Source organism: Notechis scutatus, chromosome 6 (genome assembly GCF_049901735.1).
Source record: "Notechis scutatus isolate UNSWTSFEM ecotype Mainland chromosome 6, rNotScu1.2, whole genome shotgun sequence".
In the NCBI taxonomy this organism is placed as follows: domain Eukaryota; kingdom Metazoa; phylum Chordata; class Lepidosauria; order Squamata; family Elapidae; genus Notechis; species Notechis scutatus.
Genome location: NC_142014.1, coordinates 39,322,635 through 39,341,056, shown reverse-complemented (window position 1 = coordinate 39,341,056; position 18,422 = coordinate 39,322,635). Strand labels below are relative to the sequence as shown.

Sequence of the window (18,422 nt, the reverse complement as noted above, 5' to 3'; positions counted from 1 at the left end):
ATTATGTATTGATACTTTTCTTTTATGCCTTATGATATATAATTTATCTTTGGTCAATCCAATTATACCAACAATTCCAGCTATCGTAGTATAGTGAAGTGTCTTTGTTTTTTAGCGCCAAAGTCAATTTATCCATTTCTGCGCATTTTGAGATTTTTTCAATAATCATTTCTCATTGTAATTTTAAATGGTCACTCCACACAAGCAAAGTACCAGCAAAGGAGGGGGAAAAAACTCCAGAAATGTTCCTGAGACAGGAAGTCTAGTCCTGCCAAAAATGTAATAAGGGTTAACGGAGTGGCAGTTTCTGTAAGCAACACCAGAATGTTTCCTTCCTGCCTTCCTTACAGGATTAGGCCAGTAATTTATTCTAACAACCGGTTCTCTGAACTGCTTAGAATGTTAACAACCGGTTCTAGCGAATAGGTGCGAACTGGTAGAATCCCACCCCTGGTTGTCAGACTCCCATGAGGCTACGCAGGGGCAACTCTGTAGGCTGTCCTGAGTTCCAGGCTTGGTTGAGCCTTGCTGGATGATGATGACTGAAAGGGCTTTTGAGCAATTGCTATAGCTTTACCTGGAGATCTTTGTTATGTAAAGTATTCTGGCCCAGGCCTTAATCCATTAACAAAGGTGGGGGTGAGCTTCTGTTTCTGAGGGGAGTTTCTGCTTCTGAATTTCTATTCTTTTTAGAGGAAATATTCTGCCTTTTTAATATTTCCCAGGATATTTCATTTTTCTAGGAGAGGGGTGGGTGCTAACTTCCTACACATTGGTGTTAATTAAAAAGTACAGTAAAATGTAATAAATATGTCGCTGTATTTATATGATACAAGGTGCATACAGCTTAGTATGGGGCCCCTGTGCTCGTGGGGCCCACGGGCAAGTGCCCATCAGGTCCATGCATGAAAACAGCCCTGTGTATGTGCATTGGTACATGTACATATTCTCCAAAAACAAATAAGGCTCTTGTTTTATCACTTTATAGCCCCTAGAGTGAAGGCTATGTAAATTTGCCCAAAGTTTGCAGAGTATGTAGTGTTTAATATTCTATAGGTGCATATCTCATTTTAGAGCAAGTATTTTTAGATCCTGTCGGAAAGCAATGTGTGGCCAAAATTATATTCTAAATATCAACATATACTGCTTGAGCTGTGGCGACACAGTAGTTAGATTGCAGTACTGCAAGCTACTTCTGCTGACTGCCAGCTGCCTGCAATTTGGCAGATTGTAACCCACCAGGCTCAAGGTTGACTCAGCCTTTCATCCTTCCAAGCTCAGTAAAATGAGGACCCAGATTGTTGGAGGCAATATTAATAATAATAATAATAAGATTGTTGGAGGGTGCCTACCGTCCCTGTCCTATTGTTTCTTTTATTTTTCTTATATGTACCCATTTCATGTATTCATAACTATGTATACACTTATACTTATTATCTTGTAAACAATTGACAAATCAAATCAAATAAATAAATAAAAAATAAAATAAAATATGCTGACTTTGCTTAGAGAGGTCTGTAAAAGCACTGTGAAGCGGTATATAAGTCTAAGTGTTATTGCTATTGCTATTACATTGTTTCTGATATCAGCCACATTTTCCAGTATCCATAAATATGCTCTATGACATTAACACTATTAATAGCCTTTAGCTTCCTTCTGAATTTACAATAGTGTGATAATGAACTGAAATTGAATTCTGATTCCAAAACACTGGAGGATTAATGATCCCGTTTACCTTTTTCTCATCCGTTTTATTGCAGAACTCCATATTTATAATATACTTTCACAATTGTAAGCGGTTTTCGCTCTTTGTGAACAAAAGTGAGATTTCATGCTGGAGATGCATAGATAGCTTCCGTTGAATTCACTGTCCCCTTCCTTCCATTTATCGCCACGCCAACAGTGCCTGGAGCCCATTAGGGAGCGCTGCACAAAAATGAACCGAAGAGGATGGCCTTTCTTCGCAAATCTGTGGTTTGTTTGTCTTCCGCTCCCCTTTTCCAGCTTCCGTCCAGCCAGTATTGGTTTATTTGAGTGACTGTAGGTGGCCGAAGAGGGCAGTTTTGTCCCTACGTGATCCCATGGCGCTTTCTTCGATGCAGCAGGTGTTGGTCTCCGTCGTGCTGGCGCTTTGCCTTTTCGTAGTGATGCCCAGGATATTCAGTGGGGGAGGGAAGTCTCCGCGGAGTGCCAGAACCTCCTCTGGCCGGCCAGCCCCTCACCAGCCCCGACAGGGTATAGTACCGGCGCCCATTTCTTCCCTGTTCCACACTCCGTCCCTTCGGGGCAGGCAAAGGGAGACCGAGATGCTAGGGAGGCGGCTCTAATTTTTCTTAAGGGGCTTAACCTTGAATAGATGCTAGCTCTGTTTTGGGTCGTTGGAAAGACTTAGGTTGAAATATATGTATATATATATATATGGAACCCTGGGCTTATTCCTCCAATGAAGGAGATTTTGTTAATGAAAGAGGAACTGGTTACTGACGCCATAGAGCAAAGCAAATGGAAAGGCCTCATCTTAAACTGTCACTTGATGAAATTGCCATAACCCTTCTGCTGATAAAAAAAAAAAACGTCCTTCTTTCCATGATTGCTTGGCTTGATGTCAGGGTTCCGTCTGCAACTAGGGGACTTCTGTTAAACGAAACTAGTCCTAAAATGCCTTATGGAGAAGTTCCTTAACATTTACACCATGTTCAACTATACCTGGAATTATTTTAAGAAACTGGGCCTTCCATAGGCTAGGTCAGCTTTTCTTGGGCTCATGTCCCTATTTGTTGGGTTATTATATCCTTTCTAGACAGCCTGGCCAGTAAAGTATGTGCTAATGAAAAGAGGGTTTGTACTGCAACACATTTGGAAGGCACCAATATTGATCAGGTTGCTTTGGATAATTTAGAAGGTAAACAATTGCCTTTTGTGTTGCAGGGATGGCTTTTTCTGTCTTTCTCTCTCTCTCAAGGAAAAACATACCATGTTCTCTTTCTAATCATTCTTATCCCTTTTCCCACAAACTGTTAATAAAGCTAAAATAATGCAGGGATTCTTATTAATGTGTTTATCGACAGGAACTATCTATACTTATACTGTACTTCAACACATAAATCCCAGATTACAGCCCTAGTTTTTATTAACTGGCTTTGGATTTCACAGGCTCTGAATTATTAAAATGTTTTTTTCTGTAGGCAGAGCTGAGAAAATTCCACATACACCGACAAATTTTGAAACTCCTGAAAGTAAAACATATCAAAGCATCCAGCAAATAAAAAATGCAATGGAAAAGGAGTTGAAGACTGAAAGGACTAGAGGCAACGGCAGAGACTTTGCTTTAACCTTAATGCCACTATATGCTATTAGTGTGGGTGTGTTTGCTTTATACAAATTCTTAAAGGTAAATATTAAAAAAAAATCAAATCTAGACTTCTGTGGACTTACTTTGTAATAAGCACCTTTTAAAATATATCTTATTTTGCCAAATATACAGTATCACATAGACATTCAAGTTTTCTTAACTTAGTAAATGCTGAGGTAAAAGTTAAAATATCATGGCACATATAATCTACCGTGTTTCTCATATAATAAGTCCGGGTCTTATTTTTTTTTGAGCCCTGAAAAAATGGCTAGGCCGTCTTTTCGGGGTGACTTAATTCCCCCTTGCATCTTTGGGTGGGCGGGTGGCGACAGCTTGGATGTTGACCTCGGCGTTGGTGGGCACTTCGTATTGGGGTCAACGCAGGCAGCACCAAATCTAGGTGTGCAACAAAAATACTTCCTAATGGCAAGCCCCCACCATTCCCCCCATTTTGCATGTTTTAATATAGGCCTTAATTTGGGGGAGGGGCTTAATTTCATTTCATGCCTATAAAACATGCTGGGACTTCCTCTTGGGGAGGCCATATTGTTGGAGAAACAGGGTAATAAAAAGTACCAGTGTACAGGAGGAGCGAACAATTTGCATCTCCAGGTCTCCTTGTATTTTCTGCATGGTTTTTGTGGCAGCTCCTAGAACCTTTCAAAATACTCTTTTTGAGACAAAAGGGGAAAAATGTATGTATGTATGTATATGTGAAGTAAATAAATTTGCTATATTTTAATTGCATTTTGTCCTTGTTAACTTTTTGAAACTTGCATTATGCAATTGAAAGTATAATGAAATTATAATTTTATTATAATTTATTTTATTTAAGGGCTGAAACTAAACAGAAAACATGCTAATGTAGGAATGTTTTGGAATAATTATGTAAATATTTTGTTTATATAGTACTGGTACTTTTATTAGTCTTACACATTTAATACACTTATAGAGATTGTTTTATGATTTTATAGATGAAATCGCAGGAAGAAAGTTTATCAAAAAAAGAAAAAAATGCAGAAGAAAAAACAAAAGAAACAGGTAAGAATTGGGTCAAAATGTTTTGCTTATAGTTTTTACATCCTTATTAATCTAGTTAGAAATTTAACTTTATTTATACATATAAATGTATACATTTATACATATATAAGATTTATACATGAGTTCATTAACCACAGCTTCCCCATTTAGACAAAACAGTTTATTCCAGTTTTTATTATTGCTTCATTGGCAAGTAGAAAACTTTTTGTCTTCTAAGTACAGTTCTGTGGTGATAAATTCTCTCTTAATCCAGAGAACAATTTCTTATCCAATTGAAAAACAGCCAAAAGTTTAATTTACTTTGTCAGAATGTAAATGTATCAGCAAAGAAAAAAAAGTTATGTGGAATAGCATTTCTTTAACTTTCTTTTAGAAAGGCAGAATTCACGTTGATCCAAATACAGCAGATCAGTGCAACAGCTTTTTGGAGACAAGAGACTTGATTTTTTTATATGAGAAAATGGCATAGTTTAAAGCTTTAATGATTAATTCATGTGAAAGATTCACCTACCTGGAGAATCCTGATAAATAATATGTCTTAGACCTTGACATATTGCTCAACGTGAATAAAGACATTCAAGATGAAATGGCCCATTTACTAGGCAGAAATAATTTACTTCCCCCTCTCTCTCTCCCTCCTTCCCTCCCTATCTCTCTATTTATTTAATAGTTTGCACTCTTACTTTCATTGTGCTGAGAAAAATACCAATAGTTATAGAGAAATATATACATGAGTTCTTTTCATTCCAGATATGCTTATTGTGAGATTTATATTTCAGTTCCTAGCTGGAATGGAGGTTCTGTTGCAGAACATTGTTTTCAAGGTGGAATCATATCTGATTTCATAAACAGATAAGCTATTTAGCAAAGTTCTTTTGACAGTTAAACAATGACATTATCTCATTTTAATTTTAAACAATATTTTGTTTTAATTCTGGAGAAATGGTATACTGTATATGCATACAAATGGTTTAATCAACGTTCTATTCAAATTGGAAAAATTATATTCTTTATGTGGAAATACTATTTGAGAATAAGGTTTGGAATGGATATTTGAATAATCTTACATAAAAAACTTGACTGCTAATTATGACAGTGTAAATATAACTTCAGAGAAATACAGTATTAAAGTATGTCTAAATGGAGCGTTTATTGTGTTGCTTTTATTGGGACTAGATCAGATTAAATTCCTCTTCAATGCATTGTGGCTTTGTCAGTAGTAATTTTGTTTGTTAGAAATGGTACTTCATTTTCAATTATTTTTTAAATCATTTTAAAAAAAATATTTAAGGCATAAAACAATCTATTTTAGAATCCAGTAGGAATTCTTTCATGTGTATTTATTAGAAAAATGCTTTGTTTCAGATCCTACAATCTGAACAGAACTGTAGCTATTATACTTCCACTTCTGCCTGTTGCTTTAGTTTTTTGTTTAATCTTAAAGATGTTGTTTATGCTAGCTTTTAAAAAGTGTATATTATCACTTTAGAGCACCAACTTTTGGAATTGGAGCAACATCTTGCACAAACAGAAAAAATGTTAAATTCATTATTGACTCAGTTAGATCCACTTTCAGGCTGGTGAGTCAAATAGATGAAATCATTGCATTTCATTTAAATGTTATGTTGTTTATTTCAGATATGGGAAAGAGATCTGGGAGATCATATTTGTGAACTTAAAATAAGAACAGAATGCCAATATGACATGTTTCCTCTTATTTTTTGGCAATGCTTATTACAACTGATGTTTTACCAAGACAGTTTTAGGGTAAAAAGGAATGATAATTAGAATTTAAAGATGCCAACATTGCTTTTTAACCATTTCTTTCAAGCACAGAATTTGTATTTATTTTTGAAAAACTTATACCACTATCATATTACTGATTTAGGTAATTTACAATTTATAACATTAAATAAAGGGGGAAAATAAAGATACTGTACATTAAGTGTACATTATTTCTTTTGCTATACCTATGTCTTGAAGTGTAAAGGTAAAGGTTCCTCTCGCACACATGTGCTAGTCATTTCTGGGTCTTGGGGGCAGTGCTCATCTCTGTTACAAAGCCAAAGAGCCACCGCTGTCCGAAGATGTCTCCATGGTTATGTGGCCAGCATGACTAAACGCTGAAGGCGCATGGAATGCTGTTACCTTCCACCAAAATGGTCCCTATTTTTCTATGCTTTCGAACTGCTAGGTTGGCAGAAGCTGGGACAAATAACGGGAGTTCACTCCATTACGCGGTGCTAGGGATTCGAACCACCAAACTGCCAACCTTTCTGATTGACAAGTTCAGCATCTTAATCATTGAGCCACTGCGTCCCTTTTTAGATATCTTTACATACTTGTCTTGAAGTACAAGTATGTAAAGATATCTATAGTTGCTTATGCCTTCTTTAAAGGAAATATAGCTGGATTCTGTTTCTGCATTATCAAAATCACTACAGATTTGTATTTTAGAACTTTTGCAGCAATGGCTTTTTAATATAATTAAAATAATGTAGTGACTGACAAATTGAAGGAATTTTAAAAAGGCTATACTGATATTATTCAACAATTCCATTTAAAAAGGAATTAGATTTTAAGTTTAAGCAGGTTTGGATATAGTACTGTGTTTTAGTACTGTATGTAAAAGATCCTGGAATAGCTTTAATTCAGTGAACAGAAATATAATGAATTTTATATTAGGCTGGTTTTCACCTATACTGTGTAGAGTTGATTAGAAATGAGCAATGTAATCTTCGTTTGAAATTTAGTTTCATTTAAGTAAAATAGGTAATGTGGCTGATCTAAATTTACCAATAATACAAATGAATTCAATATTAAGTTAATGGAATTATAATTATTTTCCGTCCTGATTAATTCTGATACAGCTTTTTTTGGCTTTTCAGTATTAATACTTTGGCTTCTGATCAAAAAGATGAAATTATGGAACAACTTGAGTCCATTAGAAAACTGATGAAAGAAAGTGGATTAGACAAATCGGCCATGAAACCACAAGGTACTTTTGGAGGATTTTACACTCTCTAATAAATTACTACTAGATATCTTGATTTTTTAAAAAGCAGGTTTGTGCATATGAATTGGCTTGTTCCATTTGATCTATTCTAAAGTTCCAAGCAAGGCCAGAGTTCTTATTGTTTCTTGCCCACTATCTACCATATTATATATGACCTTTTAACTGACCTATTAACTTGCTTTTAGAACAACAACTTGCTTTATGGTTTAATAGATATCATAAAAACTGGTGATCTATCAAACTATTTTAATGCACTCTCTATTGTAAGGAAAACAAAATATCTTGTTTCTAATTTTCTGGTAGTAAATTGGTTTAATTGCAAAAACAGTAACCTAATTGTAATGTTGTATTCCAATTTCCTCTTGTGTGTATTAAGATATTAACCACCATACATGCCAAGAGAAGCTTGAAAATCTGATAGAATCATTCAGCGAACATCCGGAAGTAAAAATAGATGAGGATATTTATGAAGAATGTGAGCATGATGCCTTATTTGAAGATATGGAAGAATCTTATGGTGTAAAAAAGTATCAGCATTTTGATCATGACTACTTACTTAGCACAATGGAGAAAGCAAAGAAGATAGAAGTAACCAATCAAGATATAAAAGAATTAGATACTGGATTAAGACGACGTTTTAGGAATGAATGAATGAACTGTATTGGACATACTATACAACACACTTTAAAATTGTAAAATATATTCACAATAACTGGTGTATGTAATAAAATGATATATTTATGAACATTTCCTATTTATTCTGAATAAAATAATTTCTGCATATACTGCACTGAAAATTCTATCCAGTATCATAATCACACAGTTTCATTTTTAAAGTTATTAAAGTATGGGCATGGGCATAAAAGATATTGTAAGTTTGTATTATATGGCTCTGCAGAAATTATTTGCAACAAATATGGAATGTACCTGTATTAATTACTTTAGTTACTTTACATTTCAGTGTAACTTTAGTATGAATTTTGATATTCTTTTTTTTTTGAAACAGTGGAAATAGGTTTATTTCTTTGAGACAAACTACTTATGTTTGAGACAAATTACCTACCTTTCATTAAATATCAATAAGCCTTAGATTTTATTTGTAACTGGTTAGTAATGAAAATATAAAATGGAGCAGTTAAATACAATGCATGCATTATGATAGCTAATTATATGATGAATTGCCAACCACATTATCCTGATTCTACTATAATGCTTAATTTAGTAAGGGGATTTGCTATCATTTACTCTGCTGATTTTTGCAGGCTATTGATGCAAATTTTGAAGTTCCAAAATCCTCATAGATGACTGATTGACTGACTGATGGTTTATTTGTTTGTTTGTTTATTTATTTATTTATTTGTTTATTCATTCATTCATTCTGCCCATCTCCCTCAAAGAGGGGCTCTGGGCAGTGATATGACCCATCTATTTTCTGAGAATAACGTGAGAATAGTTGCTATGAGTATTTTGGCATTTCCTGTAGAAGTCATAAAGCAGGACATCACCATAGACTCTACAAGGGTAGATTCTTTTTTCAAAGCTGGTTTTTATTGCTGATGTTAAGGTGTCAAATTGAATCCCTATAAAACTTTTTGATATTCATAAATTGATTGAGGTACCAGGGCAATTTCCCACCTTGTAGAAATTCTGTGACATTGAATTTGTCCAGAATTTTTTTCCTTAAACTTTTATCATGGTGGGCTTATAAAATAAGGGCAGTAGTGACTCTGGAGAATATCCATAACAGAGCAATATGTCAACAGTGGCCCATTGCCAGGAAATTCAATAGCTACCAGAATGTTAGAAGAGTTTGTCTTATGAAACATTTAATTTTAGGTAATAATGGAGATCTTTTGTCCTTTATTGAAAGTTAATACTGGCAACATATATTTTATTGGATAATAAAATTTTAAGATGAGAGTGGATTGGCCAGATCTAAGGCCTGCCTATACAATTGCTAAAATATTCTCCCCTCCCAACAGTTTCTAGTATAAAATCTGACAGAGTTTGCTAGTAATATCTAGTAAATTGATAGGATAGTATTATAGTTCTTTAAAAATATGTTGTATCTTTCCAGCTGCTTTTTAAAATTATGATAAATATAACCAAGACCCATTCTGTGGTATATAAACTTTTTTAATTGCATAAATCAAATTATGGGTTGCATGAAGTAGACAAGTCAAAATATTGTATATCAATGATTTTGTATCAATTTGGAATGGATTATTTCTTTTCTACAGCCTTTCTAAGTTTAAGAACTATAGTAAGTCAAGTATGAATGGTCTCCCATTCCAGTATGAATGATCTCCCAATGAATAGACTTTAGCTGTCAGGATTTTTGGGCAATATGAACAAATAGCTAGGCTCAGATTATTTTACTTTGGATACCTATAAAAACCTAGCTTTCTGAATGAAGCTCTAATGCTGGGAAAGGTGGAAAGAGAAGAGGATGACCAGCAGTCAAGTGAATGAATTCTGTTACAGTGGCAATGAGTGAAGATTTGAAGAACTAAAGAATGGGTTAGATACAAATTAGGTTAGGTACAAATGTCGTCATGGAGACATCTATATAGTTAAGAGTTCACACCAATTTGGTCGTAAATTAATAGGTTCTGGGAGTTAAAACAAAGAACTTCAGGTTGTGGAGGATTGCTTTCAATTACAACAGTCCATATAATTCAATTTGATTTATGCAATCACGAACAAATGATATGAATTTGTTGCAGCATATTTGGCATTTATTACGAGCTTACTATCCTTTGGAAAAACTGGGTAAAGGATGAATAAAGGAAGTACAACTATATAAAACATTGGAAAACTTTTATAAACTTTGCTGAAAATGGATAAAAATGAACTGATTTTAGGATTTGTTTAAAAGGTTTGTTTATGGAAAGAAGGGAACTGATAGCAATATGAGGGTGAAAATGGTAATTGCTGTTTAACTGTTGCAAAGTAGATGATAATTTGCTGCTTTTATATGCTTTGTTTTTTGTTATTCTTTTAATTTTCTTTTATAATATTTTTATATTTCTACTATGTTTCTGTAGTTGTTAAAATCTTTGTACAATCTTCTTTTAATAAAATTATTCATAAAAATAGAGAAAGGATGAGGAAGCTGGGTCTGTTCAGAATTATTCATTTGCAACACTGAGGTCCCAGACAACAGTTTACGAAAAAAGATCCAACCAACCCATAAAACAGAATCCTCACGGATTCACAAACACCGGTGTAGTATAATTCTCATGATTTGCATAAATAATCCTTTAATGATTTTCGAAATTACCGGGAGCCCAGTTAGGCGGAAGAAAGCAGAACCTACACCGGACCAAACAGGTTCTTCCTAAATACAAAACCAGATGGAAATCAGGAAAAGGAAAACCCGGCTATGAAGACTCTCCGTTAAAAGAGACCCTCGAAAAAAGGACGGCAGGAGCGAGAGCCGGGGACCGAGCGAGAAAAACGTAGGTGGGAAAAGAGAAACGTCGGTCATTCGCGTTCTCTTCCAGTTTCGATGTCACTTTTTAATTTTCAAAGCGTGACGCCGGGGAAAGGAAAGGGTTTCGGCCTGTTTATTGGGAACCTTGGCAACCATGGCAGTGCGCGCGCCTCCCCCAGCAAGGGCAATGAGACGCAGATCGAATATTCTGCCATTAAAAACCCCCAAAACAAACAAGACTTGCAACGCCTTGTTCTAACTGTAAGGTGAAAACAGTTGGAGATGCCTATTTCGCCCTTCGCTCTTCTGACTTTGTACGGCTGTTAAGAGTTATTTTTACAGAAACAAGCTGGGCCAACTCATGTAAGAAAGAAGCGTCTGTCTCTGAACACAGAGCGTGTTTTCGGCGTGCAGGGCATTTTGTCTGATAGGTATTGAGCTGGTGCAGGAAAATCGAGCTTTGTCACTATCCGCGAAAGCCTCAGATTTGCTTAGTTCGCTAGGAAGTAAAGTTGATTTCCTAGCCAGTTCTCAACACAACAGGTTTCTGTTTTGCTCTATTTTGACTGATAAAATATGAATACTTTCAGCAGGTCTTCTAAGGGCTAGAACTTACTGCTTTCTTCTTGCTGCCCAGCTTCCGATTTGAAGTTTTCGTGCAAGTAGGATATTAATTATTTTTAAATAATTCAAGGCAGAGAACATATTTCTTCCCCCTCCTATTTTCCCCACAACAACTCTGTGAGGTGAGTGACTGAGAGAGAGAGAGAGTGACTGGATCAAAATCACCCAGTCTTCTGGTTTATAGGCCAGCACCTTAAACCATTACACCAAACTGCCTCTTCTATGCCTCCTCTCTGCAGACAGCTGATCAGTTCTGCCTGTGCCTCTTTTGAAACTTGCACACTGCAAAATGAATCTGGGGAAAACTACAGTATTTTTGAATTGTTCTCTATAGTACCTTTTCCTATCATCCACACACATATCTGCTTAGGTAAAAATATTAATATTATTGCTTATTAAGTCTATAATCTTTAAAGAGGAGTTTCCAACATACCTAGATGTGAACACAGCATTTGCCTGGTTTTCTTTAAAACAGCCACATCTTTCTCTAATACCATATAGTGGCTCCAGATACTGTAAATTGAATTGATATTTGAATTAGTATGAATTCTAATGGATCATCCACCTCTAGTTAAATTGTCAGTCTGTAGATATTGTACCTATAAGTGTTTTATTGTATGGCTTTAAGAGCAAAACCTTGTACTATTATTTCTTAATTAGTTAATCTTTGGTTTATGTATTAAGAAATATATGTCTTTAGGGCCATTGGTTTAAACTACTGTATTCTGCTGATGGGATTGGAAAATGATATGCATTGAAACTGTTTGTTGTAATAAATTAGGCTCAATGCTTTTGAACAGAATTTCAGTTCAGTAGAAAATATATTTAAAGTGAAAGAAATATCACTTTTATTTTGTCAAAACCATTCTTAGAGCATCTGGTCCAGTAACTCCAGTAACTTTATAATTTTACTTTTCAGTTCTATTTTAAGTTATAAACAGTTCAGATGGACTTGGAGGTTAAAGGAATTGCTGCATCTCCAAAAAGACAAGTTCTACTATCCTCTCAGGTACATTTAAAATTAACTTTATAAAATTGAAAAATGAATGTTCATTTTGAAAAAGACACACACACACACACCACAAAATCACTGTACCTTGTGATGTATATGCATCTATTAACTAGAGAAACAAGGCTGTACATAATTGAATCCTGGTTTTGTATGTATATGTTTGTGAGAGTTCCCTCTCTAATTAAACAAAGTGTGTCCTCCTGATTTGGAGCATGGCACTGAGGTAGGGCTGGTAGAGTGACTAGGAGTGCTGCTTCGGATATAGCCAGATATGAGACTTTGTGAGATTGGGCCAAGGGATCAATTGGGACTCCTGCTTGCTTATCTTCCCCCCTGTAGTTTAGCAACCCTGCCTAAATTCTGTGACTTATAGTATCTGCTCATTTAATCAGGTTAGGTAGAGTGGGGATACTCCAGGTTCCTTCCCTTAAATGTTTCCATTTAGTGAGATCTAGGAAGCATACCTTTTCTGTAACAGACCCTGCTGTTTGGAATACCTTCCCACTGAGATCTGGCAAGAACCCCTCTCAGCCCTTCAGGAGGTTTTGAAGAGCTCAAGATTTGGGGTAGAATGAGGGTGAAGTCAGAAGTGGAATTCAGCAGGTTCTGACCAGTTCTGGAGAACCGGTAGCGGAAATTTTGAGTAGTTCGGAGAACCGGTGGTAACCTTCCCTGAGGAGTAGGGAGGGAATGGAGATGTTATAGTATCCATCCCCTGCCACACCCACCAAGCCATGCCACGCCCACCAAGCCATGCCACGCCCACCAAGCCATGCCACGCCCACCAAGCCATGCCACGCCCACAGAACTGGTACTAAAGAAAATTGAATCCCACCACTGGGTGAATCCCAGTGAAGTTGATAGTTGATGTGTGGAAGAGTATATTATTTGGGCCCCGGAAGTTTCCATGATAGGTTTATTTTAGAATGTTTTGTTGTTGTTTTTGTTGTTTATAGGCCAGCCAGAGTTATGGTGCATAAGATGGGCAGCTACATGTGTTTTCTAAATAAAATAATTTAGAGATTATTTTTGTTTAGCTAGAGGCATAATGTGTAATTTTTTAATAGGAAATGTTGAGTAATATTTCAGAAAAAACAGACATGGAGTGGTTTTAGACATCTTTTTGAAGAGCACATCATAGATCTGTTCTTCTAGTTAAATGTTAGGAAAATGGAGAAAATAAAAGATATTTGCAAAGTAAAAGCAAAAAAGATTCATATTCCCAACATTGCGTGTTGCTGGTTTAGATGTATAATTGCATTTCTCCATTTTTACAAGTACTCTGTTTCTTTTATATATATAAAACTATCATTATTTTCCAATAGGTACTGTTTTGTTGTAATGTATCTGCATCCTTAGGGTATACCAGTTATAGTTTATATAATCTATATAGTTTATATAATATAATCTGCAGTAATTTAGTTGTAATTTCTGTCTTGCTGTCTATTTCTTACTTCTGTTATAGGAAAGCTAGTGTTTCATTAAACAAGTGTTATTTTTTTGTGAAATGGCCCTAGTGATGTTTCAACCGATTATGTAAGAAACAATTTCGGTTTTTAAGCTTTCTGATTAGAACAGGAAAATAGAGCATCTTCTGTAAGTAATTTTCTGCATTAATTTACTCTTTCAAATAACAAGCTAATGTACCTGTATCTGCTTGAAAGGGCAAGTTGATAAGTTTTCTCCCCAAATAATTTGAAAGAAATATATATATTATAATATTATATATTATCTCCAATCCAATATATAAGAAAATACCATGAAATAGTAAAAGGAGGAGGAAGGTTATCTGTTAGGGCTCTGGATACCATACTTCAGAACAAAATTAAATAATCTTAATTTTTATTTAGCTGTGTTAAAAGAAGAATCCATCAGAGTTTGGTGTAAGATGCGTGGTTATGTAAATGTTTGAAATAAACTTTCAATAACTTTCTTGTTACTCCATAAAGTACCACTGAACTGACCAAAACTCTTTTAAAATCCTAGCTTCCATTCCTTTGGATTTCTCCTGAATTAAACTATTCTATAGTAAATTCAATATTCTTATTGTATTTCTTTGTTTCTTTTAATAATTGATTCTTATTTATGTTCACAGTTTCATTGAATATGGAGGAACATAAAAACAAACAAAGAAATAAACAAAAGCTTTATATTCTTTTTTTCAGGGTTGGAGGCCAAACACCAGATTAAGCCATGGTCCACGACCAGCGGAGTAAGTATTTCCTTTTAAAAAATGTACATGCAAATATGATAATATAATAGAATACTAATATGAAGCAAATCAAACAGTTGAAGAAATATTTTTTTTCCTTAAAATGTTGCTGATCTAGGAATGTCACTTTTTTGTTTGGCAGACATCTGAGAAGGGATAATAGTGCAAAGAAAGAGATGTCCTATGTTCTGATATCAAATCATATATATATATATATATATATATATATATATATATATATATATATATATATATATATATAAAATTAATTAATTAATTAATTAATTACTTTATATTGCCGCCTATTCACCCACGGAGACTCAAGGTGGCTTACAGAATATAAAACCATATTTAAAACAATAAAAACTAACAAAAAGTATCAAATGAATTAATATAGTACAATATAACAAAATCCTCCCCCAACTCCCAACCATCTGCCCCGGCAACAGCAGATCACACAAGCCATATAATGGGCTCCATCCTGCTCTGGATTCCCCAGGCCCGCTGGCAGAACCAGGTCTTTAGCGCCTTCCAAAAAAGTTCTAGAGTGGGGGCTGTTCTAATATCTGGGGGGAATGATGTTCTAAATCTTGTCAAATATTTCAGTGATGGAATTAAACTTGCTGAATGGTAAGTGGTAGTGTCAGATTCAGAAATTGTATAGTTTCATTAAAGGTTTCATTGGCTGGAATTTCTGTGTTTTTAAAATATTCAAGGAGACCCTGAAATTTCAGTATTTTTAACTAATGTCACATTGTTCATTTGCTAATATTAATTTGAAGTAGCAAATTTCAAAGGGATATTGGCAAAAATTGGCATTTCTTTGCTTCTGTTTGCATGGAGTTCTGTGGTTGTCTAGATACAATTGAGAAGTAAAAGTGTAATATTAGAATTCCTCAAATATATTTTTACTTTTATATCTCATCTTTCTTCTGGTAACTTAAAGCACCTACTTTTAGCTAGTCATATTGATGTATTTTTTGGTTTTCTTTTTCTTGGTTTATTTTATTGTTCTCTTTATTTTACTTTTGCTTTGTTTAAATTTCCTTTTTATTTCTTCATTTTTTATTGTTGTAAATTAGCCCTATAGTGAGATGGGCAGCAAAATTTTTAATAATAATAAAATTTTGTGATACATTTTTAAATGTGTTGACTTGCTGATTTTTTTTAAAAATGTCAAATACTCTCTTTATTTGCTTCCTTGAAAAAAAAGTGGTCTGCTTTTTTTCTTTAATTTATTTTTAAAAATCAGCAACCTTACTCTAAAGGAAAAAGATGTGTGACATCTAAACATCAGAGAAGTATTACCCTGTTTCTCCAACAATATGGCCTCCCCCAATAGGAAGTCCCAGCATGTTTTATAGGCATGAAATGAAATTAAGCTCCTTCCCCCAAATTAAGGCCTATATTAAAACATGCGAAATGGGGGGGGGGAATGGTGGGGGGGCTTGCCGTTAGGAAGTACTTTTGTTGCACACCCGGATATGGTGCTGCCTGCATTGACCCCGATACAAAGTGCCCCACCAATGCTGAAGTCAACATCCAAGCCGTTGCCGCCCGCCCAAAGATGCAAGTTGGGGGGGGAAATTAAGTCACCCCCGAAAAGATGGCCTAGCCATTTTTTCGGGGCTCAAAAAAAATTAAGACCCAGCCTTATTATATGAGAAACACGGTATAATTTTAAATTTCTAATTCTCTGTAGGGTGCCATGTCTTGACTTGGGAAAGTTGGGAGATTCAGAAGATGAGGTAATAGCTATTTGGTTTTTTTTTTTTTTGGAAATTATTAAAAATATGCAAATACTAAATATGACAGTTGTTAGAATACAAATACTGGAACAGAAATGAAACCAGTTCTCATGGTCTACCTTAGCTATTATTTCCTGTTCATTTGCTAATTTTTCTGGATTTATATCAACTTTTTAAAAGAAGTTTATCTGCAGCTATATTTTTCAGTTAGCCATTTAATAAATGAAAAACTCATTTTTTAATCATCTTATTATTAACTTACAAAAGTCCAGATAAGTGTGTACTAAGTACTATGCATTCTGAGAACAAAAGCAGCTGTCAGCAATTTGGATATTAAGATTAGATTTATCCAGAGTATGGGGAAAATTGCTAAATATAATAAGGCTTAATTTAGGCCAAATTGGCAATTGTACTACCATGGCTGCTTGTTCTCACCCTAATTTCATAGTAATGGCCAAATCTGGCTGTGGGTTCTACCTTGGCTTACTTTCTATAATAAGCAACCAAGTCAGAGGATGATTTTAAAGTTTTAGATTTGTCTGATAAAGAGGGGTCTCCCTATGTATGCGAACACCAGTTTGCATACAGAACAAATAGATCTACAGAGGACACTATAGCCATCCTTCTTCACATTGCTCTGACTCATATGGAACAGTGAGGGTGGGAGGACTATGTGAGGATGCTTGTTGTAGATTTTAGTTCTGCATTTAACACAACTCTTCCACATAGATTAGTATGATTCAATTAGTATGATTCAATCTGCCTTTGGATTATGGATTTCCTGTCTGGCCGCTCTCAGAGGGTCCGATTAGGTAATCATACCTCCTCAGCCCTTATTCTTAACACTGATATACTACAGGGTTGTGTGTTGAGTCCCTTACTCTAAACTCTTTATGTACATGACTGCATTCCCACTCACACCAGTAGTACTATTATTAAATTTGCAGATGATACAACAGTGGTGGGACTCATCTCCAGGGGGATGAGTCTGCCTATCGAGATGAGGTGGACTGGTTGCTTTCATGGTGTAGAGACAAAAACTTGCTCCTTAATACCAATAAGACCAAGGAATTTATAGTGGACTACAGAAGGAATAGGTCAGACATCCGGTCCTTGGTTATCAATGGAGACCAAGTGGAAAAAGTGGTCAGTTTTAAGTTTTTTTTTAAGTTTATCATAAAAGAGGACCTGACCTGGAGCACTCACATTGTATCACTAGTCAAAAGGGCCCAACAGAGATTATACTAACAGATTTCTCAGGAAACAACTGAATGAAAAATTGCTGGTGACCTTCTACCGCTGCAGCATAGAGAGTATTTTAACTAACTGCACCTGTGTATGGTTTGCCAATTGCACAGTGGCAGATAGGACAGCACTCCAGAGGGTTAACATCATTGCCCAGAGGATCATTGGTTGCCTCTCCCCTCTTTGGAAGAGCTTTATAGTTCCCACTGCCATAAGAAAGTTCAAAACATTCTTAAAGATCCATTTCATTCTGGGCACCCTTTTTTTGAACTACTACCATTTGGCAGATGGTACAGGACAATAAAAACAAGGACAAATAGGCTGAAAAACAGCTTCTATCCCAAAGCAGTAACTATATTGAATTCTACTGTATAGTGTACTACCAATGCAGTATCAGGGGTTTTCAATTCAATTGTATAGAATGTGAAGGATGTGTGTTTTTTTTTATTTTTATAGTTTTCTTATGTATGATGTACACTGAAGATGGCATTTGATTTTGTTGTATGAGGTGCAATGAAAATAAAGTAAACTGAACTTTTGAAAGGGAGGACCTTGAAAAATGGTTTATATTTACTTTTTATAGTTTATAGCACAACAAAGAACTTGTAAAATAAAATTAAAAGTTGATTGGTTTAGAAATAATCACCTGTCCAGTTACATCATAAAAATTAAAGCATACAGTAATATGTGAGCATAGCAATAGAAAAGAACATTGTATTAAAGTATTAAAAAAGTA

The 18,422-nt window shown here is 35.0% G+C and overlaps 2 protein-coding genes across 9 annotated transcripts in view; both read left to right on the top strand.

The window, feature by feature from the left end:
• The first annotated feature begins 1,930 nt into the window (after positions 1-1,930).
• Positions 1,931-10,505, top strand: CCDC107 (coiled-coil domain containing 107). The gene is made up of 6 exons (XM_026667712.2): positions 1,931-2,235; positions 3,186-3,391; positions 4,327-4,393; positions 5,883-5,973; positions 7,282-7,391; positions 7,786-10,505. The coding sequence occupies exons 1-6, from the start codon at positions 2,082-2,084 to the stop codon at positions 8,058-8,060; spliced, it is 903 nt and encodes a 300-aa protein (XP_026523497.2). The 5' UTR covers positions 1,931-2,081; the 3' UTR covers positions 8,061-10,505.
• An 82-nt stretch (positions 10,506-10,587) lies between these two features.
• Positions 10,588-18,422, top strand: part of CAPS2 (calcyphosine 2) — a 36,584-nt gene continuing 28,749 nt past the window's right edge. For 2 of the 8 annotated variants that reach the window (XM_087968007.1, XM_087968004.1), the window contains exons 1-4: positions 11,270-11,351; positions 12,389-12,478; positions 14,647-14,693; positions 16,396-16,441. In XM_087968007.1, coding sequence (XP_087824133.1) covers positions 12,416-12,478; positions 14,647-14,693; positions 16,396-16,441 — 156 coding nt within the window. In that variant the 5' untranslated portion in view covers positions 11,270-11,351; positions 12,389-12,415. The other 6 variants (XM_087968009.1, XM_087968005.1, XM_087968008.1 and 3 more) reach the window with 6 other exon arrangements.

Coding starts and splice junctions, on each gene's coding strand:
- CCDC107 (XM_026667712.2), top strand. CDS start 2,082: ATGGCGCTTTCTTCGATGCAGCAGGTGTTGGTCTCCGTCGTGCTGGCG. Junction 2,236..3,185: donor CCCTCACCAGCCCCGACAGG/GTATAGTACCGG, acceptor TTTTTTCTGTAG/GCAGAGCTGAGAAAATTCCA. Junction 4,394..5,882: donor AGAAAAAACAAAAGAAACAG/GTAAGAATTGGG, acceptor TTATCACTTTAG/AGCACCAACTTTTGGAATTG.